This window comes from Hemitrygon akajei, chromosome 13 (assembly GCF_048418815.1).
Source record: "Hemitrygon akajei chromosome 13, sHemAka1.3, whole genome shotgun sequence".
Taxonomy (NCBI): Eukaryota; Metazoa; Chordata; class Chondrichthyes; order Myliobatiformes; family Dasyatidae; genus Hemitrygon; species Hemitrygon akajei.
Window position 1 is genome coordinate 37,291,807 of NC_133136.1, and position 22,837 is coordinate 37,314,643.

The 22,837-nt window shown below is 40.5% G+C and overlaps 1 protein-coding gene across 1 annotated transcript in view; it reads left to right on the forward strand.

Moving 5' to 3' along the window:
- Positions 1-22,162, forward strand: part of ndufs4 (NADH:ubiquinone oxidoreductase subunit S4) — a 109,006-nt gene extending 86,844 nt beyond the window's left edge. The window contains exons 3-5 of the mRNA XM_073064400.1: positions 6,136-6,308; positions 16,937-17,010; positions 21,961-22,162. Coding sequence (XP_072920501.1) covers positions 6,136-6,308; positions 16,937-17,010; positions 21,961-22,064 — 351 coding nt within the window. The 3' untranslated portion in view covers positions 22,065-22,162. The remainder of the gene's footprint in view (positions 1-6,135; positions 6,309-16,936; positions 17,011-21,960) is intronic.
- The last annotated feature ends 675 nt before the right edge of the window (positions 22,163-22,837 follow it).

Below are 22,837 nucleotides of genomic sequence, written 5' to 3' on the forward strand. Positions count from 1 at the left end.
CCACTATTTCATCTTTAATAATGGACTCTAGCTGGGCCCCCTTCAACATGCGATGCAGGTCTTGTCGCTCAGCAGTTGGAGATGTTATTACCAATCCTCACAGATTGTGGTCTTCCGGTTAGAAAGTTGAGGATCCAGTTGCAGAGGGAGATGTAGAGGACCAGGTTCTGTAACTTTTCACTAGAGTACTACAGCACAGTACAGGCCCTTCAGCCCTCGATGTTGTGCCGACCCATATATTCCCGAAAAAAAAGTACTAAACCCACACTACCCCGTAACCCTCTATTTTTCTTTCATCCATCTGCCTGTCTGAGAGGCTCTTAAATACCCCTAATGTTTTAGCTGCCACCACCATCCCTGGCAAGTCATTCCAGGCACCCACAGCCCTCTGTGTAAAAAAAAAAACTTACCTTTGATGTCTCCACTAAACCTCCCTCCCTTAACTTTGTACATATGCCCTCTGGTGTTTGCTATTTGTGTCCTGGGAAACAGGTACTGACTATACATCCTATATCCCTCATAATCTTGTAGACCAGGGTTGTAGGAGTGATGGTGTCAAATGCTGAACTATGGTCAATAGACATCATCATCCTGACATACAAATTTGTATTGTCCAGGTGATCCAAGGCTGCATGGGGAGCCAATGAGATTGTGTCTACCGTAAACTTATTGTGGTGATAGGCAAATTGCAGTAGGTCCAGGTCTTTACTGAGGCAGGAGTTGATTCTAGCCATGACCAACTACTCAAAGCATTTCATCACTGTAGACATAAGTGCTGCTGGACAATGGTCATTAAGGCAGCTCACACTTGCTCCTCTTGAGCACTGGTATAATTACTGCCCTTTTGAAGCAGATGGAAACTTTTGACTGTAGCAGTGAGAGATTGAAAATGTCTTTGAACAGCCCCGTCAGCTGTTCGGCACAAGTTTTCAGAGCCTTACCAGGTAATCCATGGGGGCCTGCTGCCTTGTGAGGGTTCACCCTCCTGAAAGATAGGCTGACGTTGGCCTCTGAGACAGAGATCACAGGGTCACTGGATACTGCAGGGATCCTCATAGTTGTAGTTCTACTCTCCCTTTCAAAGTGAGCATAAAAGGCGTTGAGCTCATTTAGGAGTGAAACATCACTGCCATTCATGATGTTGAGTTTACCCCCAGAACCCCCACTTGATTATAATTGTGATCTTCTGTATCCTTCTCCAGCAAGACCAGCAGCTCAGACACACGACCTGTGTTTTCAATGACAGTAACTCATATAGCATTTCTGGTGTGCATTGCAGAAGTAAAACCATTAAGATTGCATCTTCATGAAGCTCTCTCATACCTCAATATGCTTGTTGTGAACATGGTACTACAGTAGCATTCTGAAGGTATTGCAAACTGAACAGTACATGACATCTGGGTTATAATACCAAATTAAACTAACCTCTTTCTGCACATAATCTATATCCCACCATTCCATAAATGTTCATGCACCTATTTAAAAGCCTCTTGAACTCAACTATCATATCTGCTTCCACTACCAATCCTGGTACCTGAAAATATTAAAAATATATTTTTTTAAAAATACCCCAGACATCCTCTTTAAACTTTTTCTCTCTCTCACCTTTAAGCTATGTTCTCCAGTATTCAACATTTCTATCCAAGGAGAAAAATTCTGATTGTGTATCCTATCTATTACATCTCAGAATTTTGTAAGTTTCTGTCAAGCTTCCCTTCATCCTCCAGTGCTCCAGAGTAAACAATCCTGAGTTTGTCTAACCTTGTACAAAACATTGGACTCCAGCAAATACCAGTAGTAAAATTTACTGATATTTTTTTTAAAATTTTGCCTGAAACAGGATTTAATTTTGTATGGGAATAATTACCCCCAAGCAAAGCATGAACGAATTGTGCAAAATCTATCCTATCTAATCGTAGCCTATTCATTCATATTTTTGAAGGAGCTTGATCTTGTTTCCAACTCCAGCCACACCAGAGAGACTTGAGTCCATTCAGACACTTCTTCAATATTGATTCAAGTCAACTGAATCAATATTAAAGAAATTTTTAAAACTGCTGCTGCTTGAGAGTTCTGCTTTTCCCATAACTGGTCATGAATGGCACCAATGAGTATAAATTGGACTGTTTTTTTAGAGAGGGTTAGTCCGCCTATGGCAAAAAGTGGATGTGGGTCTGATTATATTATATTAGATGTGGACATTTGAATGTCTTCACTTGTTATTTTAACTAAGCTTTAAGTTTCAATGGGTATTAAAGTAACTTGTTTGTATTCTGAGACTAGAATTTTGTTCACTCTCACTCTCTCTCTCTCAAATATACTGCCTGCCTGAATATACTCAACCTTTTTTAGCACCTGCAGTTGTTTTTACTTTGCAAGTATTAACTAGCATGCAATTTTCCAGAGAATTTTAGATAGAACACTTATTTTTCTTGACAGCGCCATATTTACAAAATGGGTAATTTGCTTATCTCACATTGTAGAGCAAGAAATCAAAACACATTTAGGATAGATGCTTATCTGGATTCATTCAGTTGGATTGTGGAATTGAATGATGGAGACCGGAGTCTAGCTACAGCATGAGCTAGAGAGTATAGCTTTTCAGATTCTGTAGTTAAGGTAGTTGTTGACCTACTCAGATATTATTTTCATTTATAACTCACAAATGAAAAGGTTGATCTTGTCAATAGAAATGTCAACATTCAAAAGGGCCTCACAAAAATGTTTAGTAATTAGTAATGTGTTGTGCCATTTCTTAATCCTATAATTTTATTGTTTATTAGACGTAATTTTTTTTAAAAGATTGATGATTTTGCTGTTTTAAAACAGTCATTTGCTAAATGAACTGATAAATGACAGCAGATTTGACAAGTGTGCATAAATATAGATGGAAAGTCAAGTCAGTTGTGTCCTATGAAAAGTGAGGATTTTTCTGTGATCAATCGGACCTAACGGTGTACAATTTTGCTGATTCTGATCGGTTCCATTAATTGGTTGGTTACTCTATAAGAAACCGTTTATTCACTGGCAGACGACGATTCCCTCTGGGAGTACGAAAGACAAGTGAAGTATTAATATTCATAAAGAACAGTTTGGTGAAATAATATTAATACAGGTTTCCCCCGCTATCCAAAGGTAGAGCATTCCTATGAAACGGTTCGTAAGCCGAAATGTCGTAAAGTGAATAAGCAATCACCATTTATTTATATGGGAAAAGTTTGTGAGCGTTCCCAGACCCAAAAAATAACCTACAAAATCATGTCAAATAACACATAAAACCTAAAATAACAGTAACATATAGTAAAAGCAGGAATGATATGATAAATCGTTGCTCTAGCGCATATATGTCAAACTCAAGGCCCGCGGGCCAAATCCGTCCCGCGGTGGAATTATCTTTGGCCCGCGAGATAATATCTAATTACTATTAAAGCTGGCCCCAGTAATCGAAGCGCCTATGGCGTATGATATGGCTAATGCTGAGTTTATTCAGGTACCAGGTTTTCAGGGTTTTTAGTGTTTATTCGGCAGTCTTGCTCGGCAGTCTTCTTCATAAGAAACGGAATTTGTAAAGTGAAACACTTTGTAGTTATAGCAGAGACTGAGACATATGAGAGCAGGCTGAAAAAACGGAGGCAACGAAAGCTGCGTTCACACGCGTCCGACTGATCCGGCCCACATGAAGCTGCATTTTGCTCAATCCAGCTCGTGACCTAAAATGAGTTTGACACCCCTGCTCTAGCGTATCAAAAATCGAACTACGTAGCATATAATCTCACTACGTAGCTAGCGTAAGCAGTCTCTCCAGTAACCTTTAAGCTATGAAGCTGCCAAATCATACCAAATAGCACATAAAAATACAGAGCCTATATAAAGTAGAAATAATGAAGCTGCCCTCGCCTCGGAAACCGATCAAACCACCTTTAAATTCCACTTTCGCAACACTTTCATCACCATCGTCCAGTGCTTTCAGTTTCAGCTTATTAAAAAGGATGACTGTTTTCTCCTTAAGTATAAGATAACTTAATGGAACACCACACTTTGTACACCCATCAATCCACTCAAGCAATAGACTTTCCATTTTATCCATTATTGGCTGCCGACTAAGAGAGACCACTTTGCTACGAGCAGAACCAACAGTAACATCGGCAGCTTTCAAGGTTCTTTCTCTCTGCATATAAATAGTGCTTGTTTCAACATGCGGACAATGTCCTTACTTCGTTCACCATGATTGAAACACTTAATTATGTCTAGTCTTACGCTAAGTATAATACCTTTACGAGCTCTTTCAGTCTTTCCCGATACCTTAGAACTCATCTTGCTAACAGATGCGCAAAATAAGTCGACATAAAGCACAGATGCTCACAGGCACATGCTTAAGCAATGGCGGCTAGAATGCAGTTCCGGGGGAGGAGCTTGGCTGCTTGGGGCGCGCACTGCCTTTTTTCGTAACAGTGAAAACACCTTCTGTTAGCGAAAACAGGTAACTAATGTAGGTCTTCGTAACAGCGAGGTGTCAGAAAATGGGGGCCACCTGTATTCAGAATATTTTGAAGTTCTTATATCCAAATTGACTAGCAAAAATATTTATGTTGCTTGTTCAATTATCTTTTTCCATTCTATTCATTTTGAGAAGGATATGTTTGGCACAGTAAAAACTAAACATATGTTAATTGTTTAAGTCTGGTAATTTTTTCATTCTACAAGAACTTTCATGATGAGCACTGGATCATAAGATTTAACAGATCCTTTTATCCTGTGCAAAAGAGAGTTTGTGAATTTGGCCTTGGCAGCAAAATATATAGATGAGAAAGATAATTTGTTTGCAATAAATTAGAAGATAATTTTTCCTGAGTTGCTCCCTGTATTTTTTAAATTAATGCTTGTTCATGAGATGAGCATGTTTCTGGCAAGACTAGCATTTATTATATATCTCTAATTGCTCCCCGACCCAATTTGGTCTCTGAGCCATTTTAGAGGGCAATTAAAAGTCAATCACATCATTGAAATTGGTGTTGTATATATTGTATATGAGGGCCAGGTAAGAAAGTCCCTTCTTCTTTGAAGATCAATAGTGAACTGGAGAGGTTTTAAAGACTGCTCATTAAGCTTATCATTGTTTAAATCATTTTTATATTTCAGATTTAACGTAATTAAATGAATTTAACCATTTTTGCCATCTTTCTCCTCCCTCCCTCATCCAGCTGCCTGCTGAAGTGGTTAGACACAAATGCATGTTTCCTGTCTTCTGGATAAGGATCCAGTAATAGAAATAATATTCTGTTTTTGTTCTTTAACCTGTTAACTGGTAAAAACATAGTTTAGTTTGTCATTTAGCCAGTACCTATATGTGATTAAGTAATATCATGCATCTTTCTAGACTTGCTTCACTCATCTTTGGTTTTCTGTGTAAGACACTCCTTCCTTCTGCTCACCTTGATTATTCTCCGTTATGATGATTTAATTGACATTTCAAATTTGAAGCTGCTTTCAAAACCATCATCAACAACAATGCCAGAGAAAGTTCTAATTTGTAGTGAAGTATGAAGGAATTTTGTGCTCATAAGCAGCATCCATTCATTTCTTCCCCCTTGTACATGATGCACAGATTTGAGAAAAAAATTATTTCCTTAATCAAGGCTGCATTAAATAAATTAAGAAAATATATTACAAATAGTTTATATCATTACAATGATAGCTGGCCTTTTTAATAGCCTGCAGTGAGAATTCATTAAGTTACTAGCCGAAATCTTGGGCTAGTTTCAGTTTCAAAACATGAAGACTACAGAAGATATAAAAAGATAGGAAGCCAAAATGTCACAGAACAAAAATTAAAACCAATGTGAAATAATACAATGTTCGCTGTGACTGTGGTGATATTGACTCTTGCATTGTTAAAACACAGCTGCTACTCATTTGATGTGTAGAAAAAGTTTAAACAATACCACAGATACCATAATTATCACAGTTTCCTGATAAGATAGTTAAAGGTTCATTGCATGCTGCTTTGGATGTGCAATGATTTGCAAACCTCCTTTGTATTTGAGTGATGCAGAATCCTGTTTTGAGAAGAGCTCACAGAGTAAGATCAGTGTATTTGGAATTTGTGATTTACCATCTTCTGTTTCTAACATCTAGGATATCAGTCCAATAACTGGTGTTCCAGAAGACCAAGTCAGAACACGGAAAGTGAGGATTTTTGTTCCAGCACGGAATGCAATGCAGTCTGGCACAAACAACACAAAACTATGGAAAATAGAGTTTGACACAAGGGAACGCTGGGAAAATCCTTTAATGGGTTGGGCATCGACGTAAGTTTTATATTTAATAACTTGTTGCATTATGAAGTATAAATGAATTTGGGTTAAATTTCTTCTTCTCTTAAACCTGTTTTCCCATAAAATATATTGCATGACCTTTTGTAAACCACATATGAGCAGGATTTATAATACTTGCTTCTGCTTGTTCAAAACGCTGTTCAAATATTGGCCTCATCCAGTAAACTTAATTCACCTATTTGGCCTGGCAGTTTATTTCTAGTAAGCCATTAACTTAGAATAGGCCATTTGTCAACAAAGTAATGTTACACACTGTACGTTCTGTCAGCAGCAACAAATTTATTTATTGCTCTTAAAGTAATATGCTCCATGGTACTTCAAAGCAGAGTGTACAAGTGATTGCAGTAGATTCAGGAAAACTTACCAACTATGTAACCAAAGTTATGAGTTTTGAGCAGGTTTGTAGACAAAAGTATTAATACAACTACAGACTGCCAGTAACTGAGAAAATGCAAAATGCTTGGAGTCAGAGAGCCACAAAAGTATACAGTGGGTTCCAGTTCATTAGGACAGTACATTTTGGCCCATTTAAGTGACTTCCCCATTTAGCTGAAGGTTCATGGAATAGTTAAGAAGACAAACTACCATTTAACTGAGTAACAAATTATGTATTTAAATGAAATACCGAACACACTACATTCCTAATAGTTATCAATGGAGGAATTTATCCAATGTATGCTGCATTGTATGGGGCATCCGTGGAGTGGTGACATCTCTGGTGAAGAGGCTTGTTGTGTCTATTCTGGGACACCTCACTCACCTTTGGTCCCCTCTGGACCCTCAGCAATCACCTATGGCTCCAAGTAGCTGTTTGCATTTAACAGCGGCCACACCATGGTACACTGCTTCAACAGTCGTGTTAAACCAGGTAAGGATAGCTGGCAGGCCTCATACCTGCTAAAATAGGGACATGCATGTCCTAGCATGTGAAGCCCAAGACTGGCAGTCTGGGTGGATGTGATCAACAGTGAGATCTGATGGCCAAAAAGGCGTCTCTGCAACGCTTCATGGAGAATGAAGGGAATGTTAAGGCACAGAAGAAGTGAAGTGTAAATAAATAGGAGGGTGAAGAACAGAATGTTGAGAAGTATTAGTTATTTTAGTGGGCTTAAAGGTGGATAAAGCTATTATTAATGCTTTTTGAGATAGTGATTTAGATGCATATCATATTTTTTTACTGAGTTAAGTATTGTATGTAATTAGTTTTGCTACAACAAGTGTATGGGACATTGGAAAAAAAAAGTTGAATTTCCCCATGGGGATGAATAAAGTATCTATCTATCTATCTATCTATCTATCTTCAGAACCTGATGAGATGTATTCTAGGCTATATGGAGTGGGGGAGAGGAAGAGGTGTACAGTGGGGTGGGGAGGGGGATTGGTAACGGAAGAGATGCTCCAGCTCTGGCTGATTTCTAAATCTTTGCTAGCTACAGGTGAAGTGCTAACTGACTGGAAATGTATTCAAAGGCTGCAGAGGTATTAAGCCTGTGAGTCTGACACCAGTGGTAGATATGTTCTTGGAAAATATAATGGACAGGATTAATCTACACTCAGGAAGGTAGGAATTAATTTAAAAACAGTTGGCGTGGATGTATTAGGTGAAGATCCTGTCTGACCAATTTGATAGAGGTAATAAATGTGTTGATAAGGGCAGTGCATACTGCAGTATCGCCTTTGACCAAGTTTCTATGGGAAACTTGTCCAAAAATTTTGACCCATGGGATCCAAGGCCAATTGGATCCAAAATTAGTTTGCTAGTAGAAGACATGGAGGTGGTGAAGGTTGTTTTTGTCATTGAAAATATTTGACCAGTGATGTACCATGAGGATTAGTGCTGCGATCCTTATTGTTTGACGTGTGCATTAAATATTTGTACAGGAGGTAGCACTGTCACCATTTGCCCTCCTCTGTGGATACAAAAATTAGAAACTTCAACAATAGTATTGGATTGCCAGAAGATATTGATCATTTGGTAAAGCAGGCAGAGGGAATTGAATCCTGACCAGTATGAGGCAATGGGAGGACTGATAAGGGTAAGAAATATACAATGAATGGTAAGCCCTTAAGAGTATTTAAGAATGGGGGACCTTGATGTACAAGTCCGAGGATCCTTGAAGGTGGCAGCATGGGTAGAATTAAATGGTGACATTTTTCAGGGCACTAACTTTTATTAGTTACAGCATACAATAAAGAGTAGGATAGTTATGGTACATCTTTACTAAACACTGGTTAGGCCACAAATGGAGTACCATGTGCAATTATAGCCATGGCACATAATACTCCAAATTAGGCCTCACCAACATCTTGTACAATTTCAACATAACATCCCAAGTCTTGTACTCAATACTTTGATCTCTGAAGTCCAGTGTACCTAAAGCTTTCTTAATGACTCTGTCTACTTGTGACGTTGCTTTCAATGAGTTATGGACCTCTATTCCCAGATCCCTTTGTTCTGCCGCACTCTTCAGTTACCTACCACTCACTGTGTAAGATCTATCCTGGTTGGTCCTCCCACTGCACTTGTCTGTATTAAATTCCATCTGCCATTTTTCAGCCCGTTTTTCCAGCTGGTCCAGATCCCATTACAAGCTTTGATAATCTTCTTCCCTGTCCTGTACACCCCCAACCTTAATGTCATTTGCAAATTTGCTGATCCAGTTAACCACATTATCATCCAGATCATTGATGTAGATAACAGGCAACCATCTACTATCAATTTCAAAGAATTTCAGCAGATTTGTCGAGAAAGATTACCCGTTAAGAAACCTTACTGATTTTGGCCTATTTAATTGTGTGCTTCTAAGTATCCTGAAGCCTCTTCCTTAGTAATGGACTCCCAACCACTTAAGTCAGACTAACTGGCCTATAATTTCCTTTCTTCCTCCTCCTCCTCTTAAAAAGTGGAGTGACATTTGCAGTCTTCTAATCCTCCTCTGGTACCTTTCCAGATCTAGTGATTCTTCAGAGATCATTAATAATGTCTTCACAATCTCTTCAGCTACCTATCTTCTGACTTTTCAGCATCCCAAGCACCACGTTAGTATAGCAACTGCACTCTCTCCCATTTCACACACACATGCTCTCACCCCATCCTCCCTCCAGCCAGATCCTCAGGGAGAGGATCCCTCTTGTGCTTACCTACCACCACACCAGCTTCTGCATCCAGCACATAATTCTCCACAACTTCCGCCACCTCGAACAGGATCCTACCACCAAGCACGTCTTCCCCTGCACCCCCCACCCCCCTCATTTTTGCCGTTCTGCAGGGATTGCTGCTTATGCAACTCCCTTGTCCATTCGCCCCTCCCCACTGATCTCCCTCCGGGCACTTATCCTTGCAAGCAGAACAAGTGCTACAGTGGATCCATCATCTCTTCAGAAGATCCTACATGTGCCCCAGAAGGCAGTGGAGGCCAAGTCTCTGGATGCTTTCAAGAGAGAGTTAGATAGAGCTCTTATAGATAGCGGGGTCAAGGGATATGGGGAGAGGGCAGGAACGGTGTACTGATAGTGTATGATCAGCCATGATCACAGTGAATGGCGGTGCTGGCTAGAAGGGCCGAATGGCCTACTCCTGCCCTTGCTGTCTATTGTCTTACCTCACTACCATTCAGGGCCCCAAACAGTCCTTGCAGGTGAGGCTGTACTTCACCAGCGAGTCTTTTGGAGTCATATACTGTGTCCGGTGTTCCCGGTGCGGCCTCCTGTATCTTGGTGAGACCTGACGTAGATTGAGAGACTGCTTTGCTGAGCAGCTGTGCTCCATCTGCTAGAAAAAGCAGGATATCCTAGTGGCCACCCAATTTAATTCCACTTCCAATTCCCATTCCGGTTATGTCTATCCATGGCCGCCTCTACTGTCGTGTTAAGGCCACACTCAGGTTGGAGGAACAACATCTTATATTCTGTCCAGCTAGCCTCCAACCTGATGGCATGAACATCGATTTTGCAGATTTCTGGTAATGCCCCTCCCCCACCTCTTCACCAATCCCCATCCCTTTTTCCCTCTCTCACCTTATCTCCTTGCCTGCCTGCCTCTGGTGCCCCTCCCCCCCTTTTCTTTTTTTCATGACCTGTGTCCTCTCCTATTTGATTCCCCCTTCTCCAGCCCTGTATCTCTTTCACCAACCAACTTCCCAGTCTATTACTTCACCCATCCCCTCCTGGTTTCACCTATCACCTTGTGTTTCTCCCTCCCCTCTCCCCACCTATTAACTCTACTCCTCGTCTTTTTTCTCCAGTCCTGCTGAAGGGTCTCAGCCCGAAATGTGGACTGTACTCTTTTCCATAGATGTTGCCTGGCCTGCTGAATTACTCCACCATTTTGTGTGTGTTGCTTGGATTTCCAGCATCTGCAGATTTTCTCTTGTTTGTGATTGGATCATTCCATGGTCAAGACTACTGCAAAAGGCCATCCACCATTTCTTTGTCCCCCATTATTACCTCTGCAGTGTCATTTTCCTCATTTTCCAATGGTCTGATAGCCACTCTCACCTCTCTTATTCTCTATATATCTGAAAAAACATTTGGTATCCTCTGATATTGGTCAGCTTACTTCATAGTTCATTTATTTTCTCAGTATGGCATTTTTAGTTGCTTTCTGTTGGTTTTTAAAATGTATCAATCTTCTAACTTCCCACTAATTTTTGCTATATTATATGCCCTCTCTTTTAAGATGATATGACCATAAGGTATAGGAGCAGAAGTAGGCCATTTGGCCCATAGAGTCTGCTCTGCCATTCAATCATGGGCTGATCCAATTCTTCTAGTCATCCCCACTCCCCTGCCTTTTATACCTCTAGAAATGAATGCCAACATTTCATTCACCTTTTCCACAACCAACTCAACCTGGAGGTTAACCTTTAGGGTATTTTGCACAAGGTCTCCCAAGTCCCTTTGCATCTCTGCATTTTGAATTCTCTCCCCATCTAAGTAATAATCTGCCCATTTATTTCTTCCATCAAAGTGCATGACCGTACACTTTCCAACATTGTATTTCATTTGCCACTTCTTTGCCCATTCCCCTAAACTATCTAAGTCTCTCTACAGGCTCTCTGTTTCCTCAACACCACTCACTCCTCCACCTATCTTTGTATCATCGGCAAATTTAGCCACAAATCCATTAATACCATAGTCCAAATCATTGATATACATTGTAAAAAGCAGCAGTCCCAACATAGACCCCTGTGGAACTCCACTGGTAACTGACAAACAGCCAGAATAAGATCCCTTTATTCCGACTCTCTGTCTTCTACCAACCAGCCAATGCTTCACCCATGCTAGTAAATTCCCTGTAATTCCACGGGCTCTTATCTTGCTAAGCAGCCTCATGTGCAGCGCCTTGTCAAAGGCCTTCTGAAAATCCAAGTACACCACGTCTACTGCATCTCCTTTGTCTACCTTGCTTGTAATCTCCTCAAAGACATGCTGTAGGTTTGTCAGGCAGGATTTTCCTTTTAGGAAGCCATGCTGGCTTCGGCCTGTCTTATCATGTGCCTCTAGGTACTCCATAATCTCATCCCTAATAATCGATTCCAACAACTTCCCAACCACTGATGTCAGGCTAACAGGTCTATAGTTTCCTTTCTGCTGCTTCCCACCCTTCTTAAATAGCAGAGTAACATTTGCAATTTTCCATTCATCCAGTGCAATGCCAGAATCTAATGATTCTTGAAAGATCATTGCTAATGCCTCTGCAATCTCTCCAGCTACTTCCATTAGGTCCAGGGGGTTTATCCACCCTCAGATCATTAAACTTCCTGAGCACTTTCTCAGTCGTAATTTTCACTGCACAAACATCACTTCCCTGACACTCTCGAAGGTCCAGTATACTGCGGTCGTCTTCCACTGTGAAGACTGATGCAAAATACGCATGAAGTTCCTCTGCCATCTCTGCATCTCTCATTACAATATCTCCAGCGTCATTTTGTATTGATCCTATATCTACCCTCGTCTCTCTTTTACCCTTTATATACTTAAAAAAGCTTTTAGTATCTTCTTTGATATTTGTCACCAGCTTCCTTTCATAATTCATCTTTTCCTTCCTAATGACCTTCTTAGTTTCCTTCTGCAAGTTTTTAAAAGCTTCCCAATCCTCTATCTTCCCACTCGCTCTGGCTTTCTTGTAAGCCCTCTCTTTTGCTTTTACTTTAGCTCTGGCTTCACTTGTTAGCTACGGTAGTGTCCTTCTTCCCTTGGAAAATTTCTTCTTATTTGGAATATATCTATTTTGCACTTGCCTCATTTGTTGCAAAAACTCCAGCCATTATTGCTCTGCTGTCCTTCCTGCTAGTGTCTCTTTCCAGTCAACTTCAGCCAGTTCCCTTCTCATGCCATTGAAATACTGACACATCGGATTTTATTTTTTCCCTCACAAATTTCAGTGTAAACTCAATCATATTGTGATCACTGTTCCCTAAGGGTTCCTTAACCCTAAGCTCTCTTAGCACCTCCAGATCATTGCACAACACCCCAATCCAGCACAGCCGTTCCCCTAGAGGACTCAGCAACAAACTCTTCTAAAAAGCCATCCCTTACATTTTCTACAAATTCTTTCTCTTGAGGTGCAGTACTGACCTGGTTTTCCCAATCCAATTTTATGTTAAAATCCCCAACGATTATCATGATTTTTTATGTTGTCTTTGACTTCATTTGTCATCCATAGTTTCCTCATTCTCCCTTTAGAATACTTTTTTTTATTTTCAGGAGGTATCTATCCTGTGCTTTCCAAATTATCCCCAGAAACTCCAGCCATTGCTATTCTGTTGTCATCCCTGTTGGTGTTCAGGTTTCAAAGTACATTTAATATCAGAGTATGTATACTGTACACAACCTGAAATTTGCCCTCTTCACAAACATCTACGAAACAAAGAAACCCCATTGAATGATAGAAGCATCAAATCCTCCCCTTCCCCTCCTTTAACACTGCAAAGAGCATTGACACCCCCCCGCAACAGCAAAGAGCATTGACCCCCCCCCCCCGCAACAGCAGAAGCACCAAAGAGTCCATTGATCCAGAGTCCATCAAATTACAGTCCACAGCCAGCACTTTAGTAACTCAGGCAGACTCTCTCTCTCTCCATCAAGAGAGCAGCAATTTGCTGTCACAATGTTTAAATCTTCCATGTCACTGTTCCAAGCACCCCTCCCCCCATTTTCAGGACAGACAGGTTCTCACTCTCCATCGAAAGAGAGAGAGGAATTGCTTGATCGCTTGAGTACAGGGGCCTTCCTCTGATAGCAGCCAACAATTACCAAACACACCACCCGCTGTCTCAGTGTTTCAGTCTCCCACAATGCTTCAGTAGGCAAAAACGGGGGAGGGACGGTCACCCACAGGGCCGCTCCCCAGATTTCGACCTCCCAGCCCCAAGGGGGCACATCTTCCAGGCCATTCCTGGAGATAGCATAGTCCATCCGAAAACCCACCACTTACAAAGATCTGTAGATCACAGACTCTGACAGATCCACACCCACCTTGAAAAAAGAAAGCCTCTTTTGAAACGAGAAATACTCTCTTGAAAAGAGAAATAGGCTGTTTCATGGATGAACTGAAGAAGTTGCCTGGGTATGCAGAATCTGCTGTCATGATCTTTCCCTTTCAATCAGCTTTGGCCAACTCCTCTCCCATGTCTCTGTAATTCCCTGTCCTCTATTGTAGTAGAGATACATCTGACTTTATCTTCTCTCTCTCAAGCTGCAGGCAAATTTTATCATTTTGTGATCAATACCTCTTTAAGGGTTCCTTTACCATAAGCTCCTTAATCTAATCTGAATCATTACACAATACCCAATTCATAATTGTCTCTCCACATCTGGATATTGACCTATATGGCCTGCAGGGCTAACACCCTGATATTCTACGCTTTGGGCATTCCATTAGTTGTCATCCACATAGTCGGTTTCAGATTTTACCCAGATTATTCGGCCAGTTAGAAGAGTGGGCTGAAAGATGGCAGATGGAGTTTAATGCTGATAAGTGTGAGGTGCTACATTTTGGTAGGACTAATCAAAATAGGACATACATGGTAAATGGTAGGGCATTGAGGAATGCAGAGGAACAGTGTGATCTAGGAATAATGGTGCATAGTTCCCTGAAGGTGGAATCTCGTGTGGATAGGGTGGTGAAGAAAGCTTTTGATATGCTGGCCTTTATAAATCAGAGCATTGAGTATAGGAGTTGGGATGTAATGTTAGGCATTGGTGAGGCCAAATTTGGAGTATTGTGTACAGCTCTGGTCACCAAATTATAGGAAAGATGTCAACAAAATAGAGAGAGTACAGAGGAGATTTACTAGAATGTTACCTGGGTTTCAGCACCTAAGTTACAGAGAAAGGTTGAACAAGTTAGGTCTTTATTCTTTGGAGTGTAGAAGGTTAAGGGGGGACTTGATAGAGGTATTTAAAATTATGAGGGGGATAGATAGAGTTGACGTGGATAGGCTTTTTCCATTGAGAGTAGGGGAGATTCAAACAAGAGGACATGAGAGTTGGGGGCAAAAGTTTAGGGGTAACACGAGGGGGAACTTCTTTACTCAGAGAGTGGTAGCTGTGTGGAATGAACTTCCAGTAGAAGTGGTAGAGGCAGGTTCGATTTTGTCATTTAAAAAAAAAATTGGATAGGTATATGGACAGGAAAGGAATGGAGGGTTATGGGCTGAGTGTAGGTAGGTGGGACTAGGTGAGAGTAAGCGTTCGGCACGGACTAGAAGGGCTGAGATGGCCTGTTTCTGTGCTGTAATTGTTATATGGTTATATTATTAATGAAGATAATTACTAAAAACGAGATTCATAAAAGGAAGACACTGTAACCTGAAGACCAAAAAAATGTATATACCTGTTTTCTTTAAATTACTATTGAGCATTTCCAAGTTACAATTATTCAGATGCAGTTAAACAAAAGGTTTTTGCAAAACTAATTTCTGGGATCAAGCACTTCAGTCTTGTTAACTTGGTACTGCCGTATTGACAAGGTATGTTTGATAGAGAATTACAAGATTCATTATTCACTTCTTAATTCAGATATAAAGTTCCAAAAGGTGTGGGGACCTTTACTTGAATATTTTCATAATACCTGTTTAGATTAAGGGTGTATCCCTCCCTTTTTTTCTTTCGCATTTTAATCCCTTACTTCCAGCTTCTAATGATTAAGATTTATGGGTTTTTTTTATGTGTAATCATATTACAGTTTAGGTACCGTAGATTCCGGACTACAGAGCGCACCTGATTAAAAGCCGCTGGCTCTAATTTTAGAAATAAAATCAATTTTTTACTTGTAAAGGCCGCACCGGATTTTAGGCCGCACCGGATTTTCGGCCGCAGGTGTCCCACGTTGTAATATGAGATATTTACACAGAAAGATATTACACGTGAGGATTTTTTAACTTTTAATTAAATCCATATGGTAACAAAAACAAATACATATTGCAAATGCTTTTTTTCAAACCGTGCCCGTAACGCGGCTACTTTTAAATATACGTTGCGTATACTTCTTTACTGAACAACATTCCAATATCTCCTAACGATTGGTAAAAAATATATATACTGCAGCCTACCAGGAAAAGTTATTGATCGCCTTTAACTTAAAAGCAGCGTTTTCGCTCCGCCGCTCGACCCCCGTCGTCCCGTTTTATCGCAAACGGCATTTAAAAGCAGCGTTCGCTCAGATCCAAAGCCGCTCGGGTAATGTGCTCCCCCCTCCTTTCCGTTTATCGCAAACTGGCATTTTTCCCACAAGACGCGGCGAAACTGGGTGTGACGTCATAGCATCCTGCGATGTAGTACAGAAAACAAATATAGTTAAAACTCTTCTAACTTTAACTAGAAAATGAATTACTAAGCAAAAATATTATAAACTAAATAACTGCCATAAAGGCAGCACAATGCTTTTCTTCGAGTGTTTTCCATGTTGATGAGGGTGAGTACAAATGACTGATTTACAATAATTTAATTGTGAAAGTGCGCTTGATTTATCGTACAATTTCATTGGACCTCTGTGAACTACTCATCAATTTTATTGGTCTACTGTTACGAGGCAAAATGTTTACGAGGCGGCATGAAAAAAAAATGTATTAGCCGCTCTGGATTAAAGGCCGCAGAGTTCAAAGCTGTTCAAAATGTGGGAAAAAAGTAGCGGCTTAAAATCCGGAATCTACGGTAGTAGGCAATATACCTTTTTAAAAATACAGCTCTGTGGTGATGTAGTTCTGATTAACTTTTTTGTATATTGTAAGGTTGGCTTGGAGTTGGGTAGTGGGAGGGTGGGGTGGTAACTAACTTTACACAATACTATGGGTGCTTTGCTTAATTGTTATGAATTGTACTTTGATATGTTTGTTTTGCACTGTATAAATCTTACTGTTTTTTTTTGTTTTGTTGCATTGTAAAAACTCATGAAAAATATATTAAAAGAAGATGTTAGCCCAGTGATGTTGAAGGAATAACATTTCTCAATATCTGGATATTGCACAACTTGGTTATGATCATACTTATCTGATATTCCTGCTCAGTTTCCTGCTAGGTAACTGTCCACTTCTTAAATAATAGGTCTGATTGTTGTAAAAGTCTGATTGTTGTAAAAGATTTTGTTTTTGTTTCAGAGCTGATCCGCTGTCAAACACCATTTTGTCTTTCACCAGCAAAGAAGATGCGATTGCTTTTGTGGAAAAGAACGGTATTTTGCTATGATTACAAATCTGGGCATTCATTTTAAAATTAGTTTTTGATTATCACGTATTGTGTTCTAGCTTCACATTTACAATTGTAATACTATGTTAGTTTGAATGAAATTCATGATGGCATGAAAGAAGATTAAGCGTTTGCCATTTTATTTTGTTTAATTGAATATATTATTGTTTTTATAATTTTAATATTCCATGGTTCCAAACATGATGGAATTTGTTTCCAGTCATCTATTTTAAATTATCTTTAAGCATTACCTGAATCAGACTCTGCCATATCTTACCACTGAGTTATGAGGTGGGGAGCAAGGTTTTAGATGGTGTTAAGTTTACAAACAGCAGATTGAGGGAAATCAGCCATTTGGGAATTGGAGTAGCTAAATGAAAATAACAAAGGAATAAATGAGAGTTTCAGTAACATAAACTGAGATGAGGGGATTGATGAGCAATGCTGTGAATGTTAAAATAGACAATGTTAGTAAGGTCATAAATATGTGGTCTGGAGCTTAACGGAGTTGAATTTCATATGCTTATCGCAAAATATTATAGACAATAGACAATAGGTGCAGAAGTAGACCATTCGGCCCTTCGAGCCTGCACCGCCATTTTGAGATCATGGCTGATCAATTACTATCAGTACCCGGATCCTGCCTTGTCCCCATATCCCTTGATTCCCCTATCCATAAGATACCTATCTAGCTCCTTCTTGAAAGCATCCAGAGAATTGGCCTCCACTACCTTCCAAGGCAGTGCATTCCAGACCCCCACAACTCTCTGGGACAAGAAGTTTTTCCTTAACTCTGTCCTAAATGATCTACCCCTTATTCTCAAACCATGCCCTCTGGTACTGGACTCTCCCAGCATCTGGAACATATTTCCGGCCTCTGTCTTCTCCAATCCCTTAATAATCTTATATGTTTCAATCAGATCCCCTCTCAATCTCCTTAATTCCAGCGTGTACAAGCCCAGTCTCTCTAACCTCTCTGCGTAAGACAGTCCAGACATCCCAGGAATTAACCTCGTGAATCTACGCTGCACTTCCTCTACAGCCAGGATGTCCTTCCTTAACCCTGGAGACCAAAACTGTACACAATACTCCAGGTGTGGTCTCACCAGGGCTCTGTACAAATGCAAGAGGATTTCCTTGCTGTTGTACTCAATTCCCTTTGTAATAAAGGCCAACATTCCATTAGCCTTCTTCACTGCCTGCTGCACTTGCTCATTCACCTTCAGTGACTGATGAACAAGGACTCCGAGATCTCTTTGTATTTCTCCTTTACCCAACTCTACACCGTTCAGATAATAATCTGCCTTCCTGTTCTTACTCCCAAAGTGGATAAACTCACACTTATTCACATTAAACGCCATCTGCCAAGTATCTGCCCACTCACTCAGCCTATCCAAGACACCCTGAATTCTCCTAACATCCTCATCACATGTCACACTGCCACCCAGCTTAGTATCATCAGCAAACTTGCTGATGTTATTCTCAATGCCTTCATCTAAATCGTTTATGTAAATCAGAAACAGCTGTGGTCCCAATACCGAGCCCTGTGGCACCCCACTAGTCACCACCTGCCATTCCGAGAAACACCCATTCACCGCTACCCTTTGCTTTCTATCTGCCAACCAGTTTTCTATCCATGTCAATGCCTTCCCCCCGATGCCCTGAGCTTTGATTTTACCCACCAGTCTTCTATGTGGGACCTTATCAAATGCCTTCTGAAAATCAAGGTACACTACATCCACTGGATCTCCCCCGTCTAACTTCCTGGTTACATCCTCGAAAAACTCCAACAGATTAGTCAAGCATGATTTACCCTTGGTAAATCCATGCTGGCTCGGCCCAATCCTATCACTGCTATCTAGATATGCCACTATTTCATCCTTAATAGTGGACTCTAGCATCTTTCCCACCACCGATGTCAGGTTGACAGGTCGATAGTTCTCTGTTTTCTCCCTCCCTCCTTTCTTAAAAAGTGGGATAACATTAGCCATTCTCCAATCCTCAGGGACTGATCCTGAATCTAAGGAACATTGGAAAATGATTACCAATGCATCCGCAATTTCCAGGGCCACCTCCTTTAGTACCCTAGGGTGCAGACCATCTGGACCTGGGGATTTGTCAGCCTTCAGTCCCATCAGTCTTCTCATCACCGTTTCCTTCCGAATGTCAATCTGTTTCATTTCCTCTGTTACCCTATGTCCTTGGCCCATCCATACATCTGGGAGATTGCTTGTGTCTTCCTTAGTGAAAACAGATCTAAAGTACTCATTAAATTCTTCTGCCATTTCTCTGTTTCCCATAACAATTTCACCCAATTCATTCTTCAAGGGCCCAGCGTTGTTCTTAACTATCTTCTTCTCTTCACATACCTAAAAAAGCTTTTGCTATCTTCCTTTATATTCCTGGCTAGCTTGCGTTCGTACCTCATTTTTTCTCCCTGTATTGTCTTTTTAGTTAAGTTCTGTTGTTCCTTAAACACTTCCCAATCATCTGTCCTCCCACTCACCTTAGCTCTGTCATATTTCCTTTTTTTTAATGCTATGCAATCTCTGACTTCCTTTGTCAACCACTGTGGCCCCTTTCCCCCCCTTTGAATCCTTCCTTCTCTGGGGGATGAACTGATTTTGCACCTTGTGCATTATTCCCAAGAATACCTGCCATTGCTGTTCCACTGTCTTTTCTGCTAGGCTATCCATCCAGTCAACTTTGGCCAGCTCCTCCCTCATGGGTCCATAGTTTCCCCTGTTCAACTGCAACACTGACACCTCCAAGCTGCCCTTATCCTTCTCAAATTGCAGATAAAAACTTATCATATTGTGATCACTACCTCCTAATGGCTCCTTTACTGCGAGATCGCTTATCAAATCCTGTTCATTACATAACACTAAATCCAGAATAGTCTTGTCCCTTGTCGGCTCTCGTACAAGCTGTTCCAAGAATGCATCCCATAGGCACTCTACAAACTCCCTATCCTGTGGTCCAGCACCAACCTGATTCTCCCAGTTCACCTGCATGTTGAAATCCCCCATAACTACTGCGACATTACCTTTGCCACATGCCAATGTTAACTCCCTATTCAACTTGCACCCAATATCCATGCTACTGTTTGATGGCCTGTAGACAACACCCATTTGGGTTCTTTTGCCCTTACTGTTCCTCAGTTCTATCCACACAGACTCTACTTCTCCTGACCCTATGTCCCCCCTTGCAAAGGACTGAATCTCATTCCTCACCAACAGGGCCACCCCACCCCCTCTGCCCACATTTCTGTCCCTACGATAGCACGTATACCCTTGTATATTCATTTCCCAGGTCTGATCTCCCTGCAGCCATGTCTCCGTTATCCCAACAACATCATAGTTACCCATTCACACCTGGGCTTCAAGCTCATCCACCTTATTTCTGACACTTTGTGCATTCAGATATAGAATTTTTAGCCCATTTCTCCTCTCTCTGTTTGAATCGCTGCCAATTGTGCTTAACCCAGCTCCCCGAACTCCCATCGGGCTATATGCCCCTAGAATTTTGTTGTCCTTCCTAAATTTACTTATTCTTTCAACACATTTAACTCCATGTTCCGTCAGACCATCCCTCTGTACATGAGTCCTCCTTATCACTTGTTCCGCCCCACCTTCCTCTACTACACACTTAATATTCCGGAACCGTGTAGTCCCCACCTGTCCTTTATTTTTCCTCTCGCTATCCTCTCTCACATTCTGGATCCCTGCCCCCTGCAAATTTAGTTTAAACCCCCCCAAGAAGCACTAGCAAACTTCCCTGCAAGAATGCTAGTACCGCTCCAGTTCAGGTGTAAACAAAAAATATTGTCAGTGAGGTGATTGAGACAGTGACAAGGAAACAGACTATGGATCTGTCTTTGATTTACATATTTTTAATTGTCAAATTTATGGTCATCCTGTACTGTTATCTGTCTGATGATTTGGAACATTGGAAAGGAAAGAAGTACCAAATTCAAAAGTATTGATCCTTGCTTGACTTAATTTTGACTCAATCTTTACTTGAGATAAGATGTACTGACTTTGGAAGCAGTACAGGGCAGGTTCATCAGGTTGATTCCAGAGATGAGGGGGTTAGCCTGGGACTATATTCACTGGAATTCAGAAGAATGAGTGAATAATTGGAGAAACATATAAAGTTATGAAAGTGATAGATAAGATAGTACAGTTGTTTCCACTGGTAGTTGAGACTAGAACTAGGGAACATAGTTTCAAGGTTTGCAGAATAGATTAGAATGGAGATGAAGAGAAACTGCTTTTCCCAGAGAGTAGCGAATTGGTGGAATTCTCTGCCCAGGGAAGCAGTAAAGACAATCTCATTAATTATATTTAAGAAACAGTTAGATAGATTTTTGCATAGCATGAGGAATTAAGGGTTATGGGGAAAAGACAGAGTTGAGTCCACCACAGTAAGATCAGACATTATCTTATTGAATGGCAGAGCTGGCTCAATGACCAGATGGCCTACTCCTCCTGCTGCTATTTCTTAGGTTAGATGTAAGCTGGAAAGGGGGATGTAGAGATACGGGAACAGGATGGATTGATGTCTTCAACGTCTGTTTGCTGGCATGGAGAATTAAAAAAGAGCACAGGGTATGATTTAGGTTAATGACTTATTTACCAAAATTTCAGTTTCTGTAGACATTACACATGCACATGATGAATATGGCAGGAACACTTACAGAGTAGTGCTCTCTCAACGTACACCTGCGGTATGTCCTGCGGTAATCTAAGCATTCATTATATATATTTCACTTGGTTTGGAGCTTACTGTTTTCACCACATAGTAAAGCTGCATTGAACTTGCATGCGCTCCCATAATTTATGGTGATATAAAGATCCAGTACACAACTTTAAAACTGTGGCCATTATGCATGGAACAAAAAGCTCATGTATTAAAATTTTCAACATCATGACAGGTTGGAAATATGAAGTGGAAGAAAAGAAAGTAAAGTTGACCAGACCAAAGTCGTATGGAGCTAACTTTTCTTGGAACAGAAGGACAAGGGTATCTACCAAATAATTTGACACCATCAAAAATGTATATTTGACTAAGAACAAAACAACTCTGTAGTTATGGTTCCTATAGGTAATCTCTTAATAAATATGATTTCAACAGCTTATTTTTGTATTTTTTATATAAATATATATTCTGCATAATCTCAGTTTTTTTATTTCCTCTCCCAACTCCTATTTGCATTTGGCTCCGTATAATGTGTGCAACTGTAGTCATTGGGTAAGTACAGTGGTATTAGAAAGTTTGTGAATCCTGTAGAATTTTCTCTTATTTCTGCTTAAGTATGGCCTAAAATGTGATCATATCTTCACCCAAGTCCTAAAACTATATAAAGAGAACCCAATTAAATAACAGAAAAAAACATTATACTTGTTCATTTATTTATTGAGAAAAATGATCCAATATTAAATGTATTTGTTGGAAAAAGTTTGTCAACCTTTGCTTTCAGTAACTGGTGAGACCACCTTGTACAGCAATAACTTCAACCAAATGTTTCCGGTAACTGTTGATCAGTCCTGTGCATCGGCTTGGAGGAATTTTAGGCCATTCCTCCCTACAAAACGACTTCAACTCTGGAATGTTGGTGGGCTTCCTTGCATGAACTGCTTGTTTTGGGTCCTTTCTATAGGGTTAAGGTCAGGACTTTGACTTGGCCATTTCAAAACTCAAATTTTCTTCTTTTTAAACTGTTCTGTTGATTTACTCTTGTCTTCAGCATCAATGTCTGATCCAACTTCTATTGAGCTTCAGATGACAAACTACTCTGACATTCTCCTGTA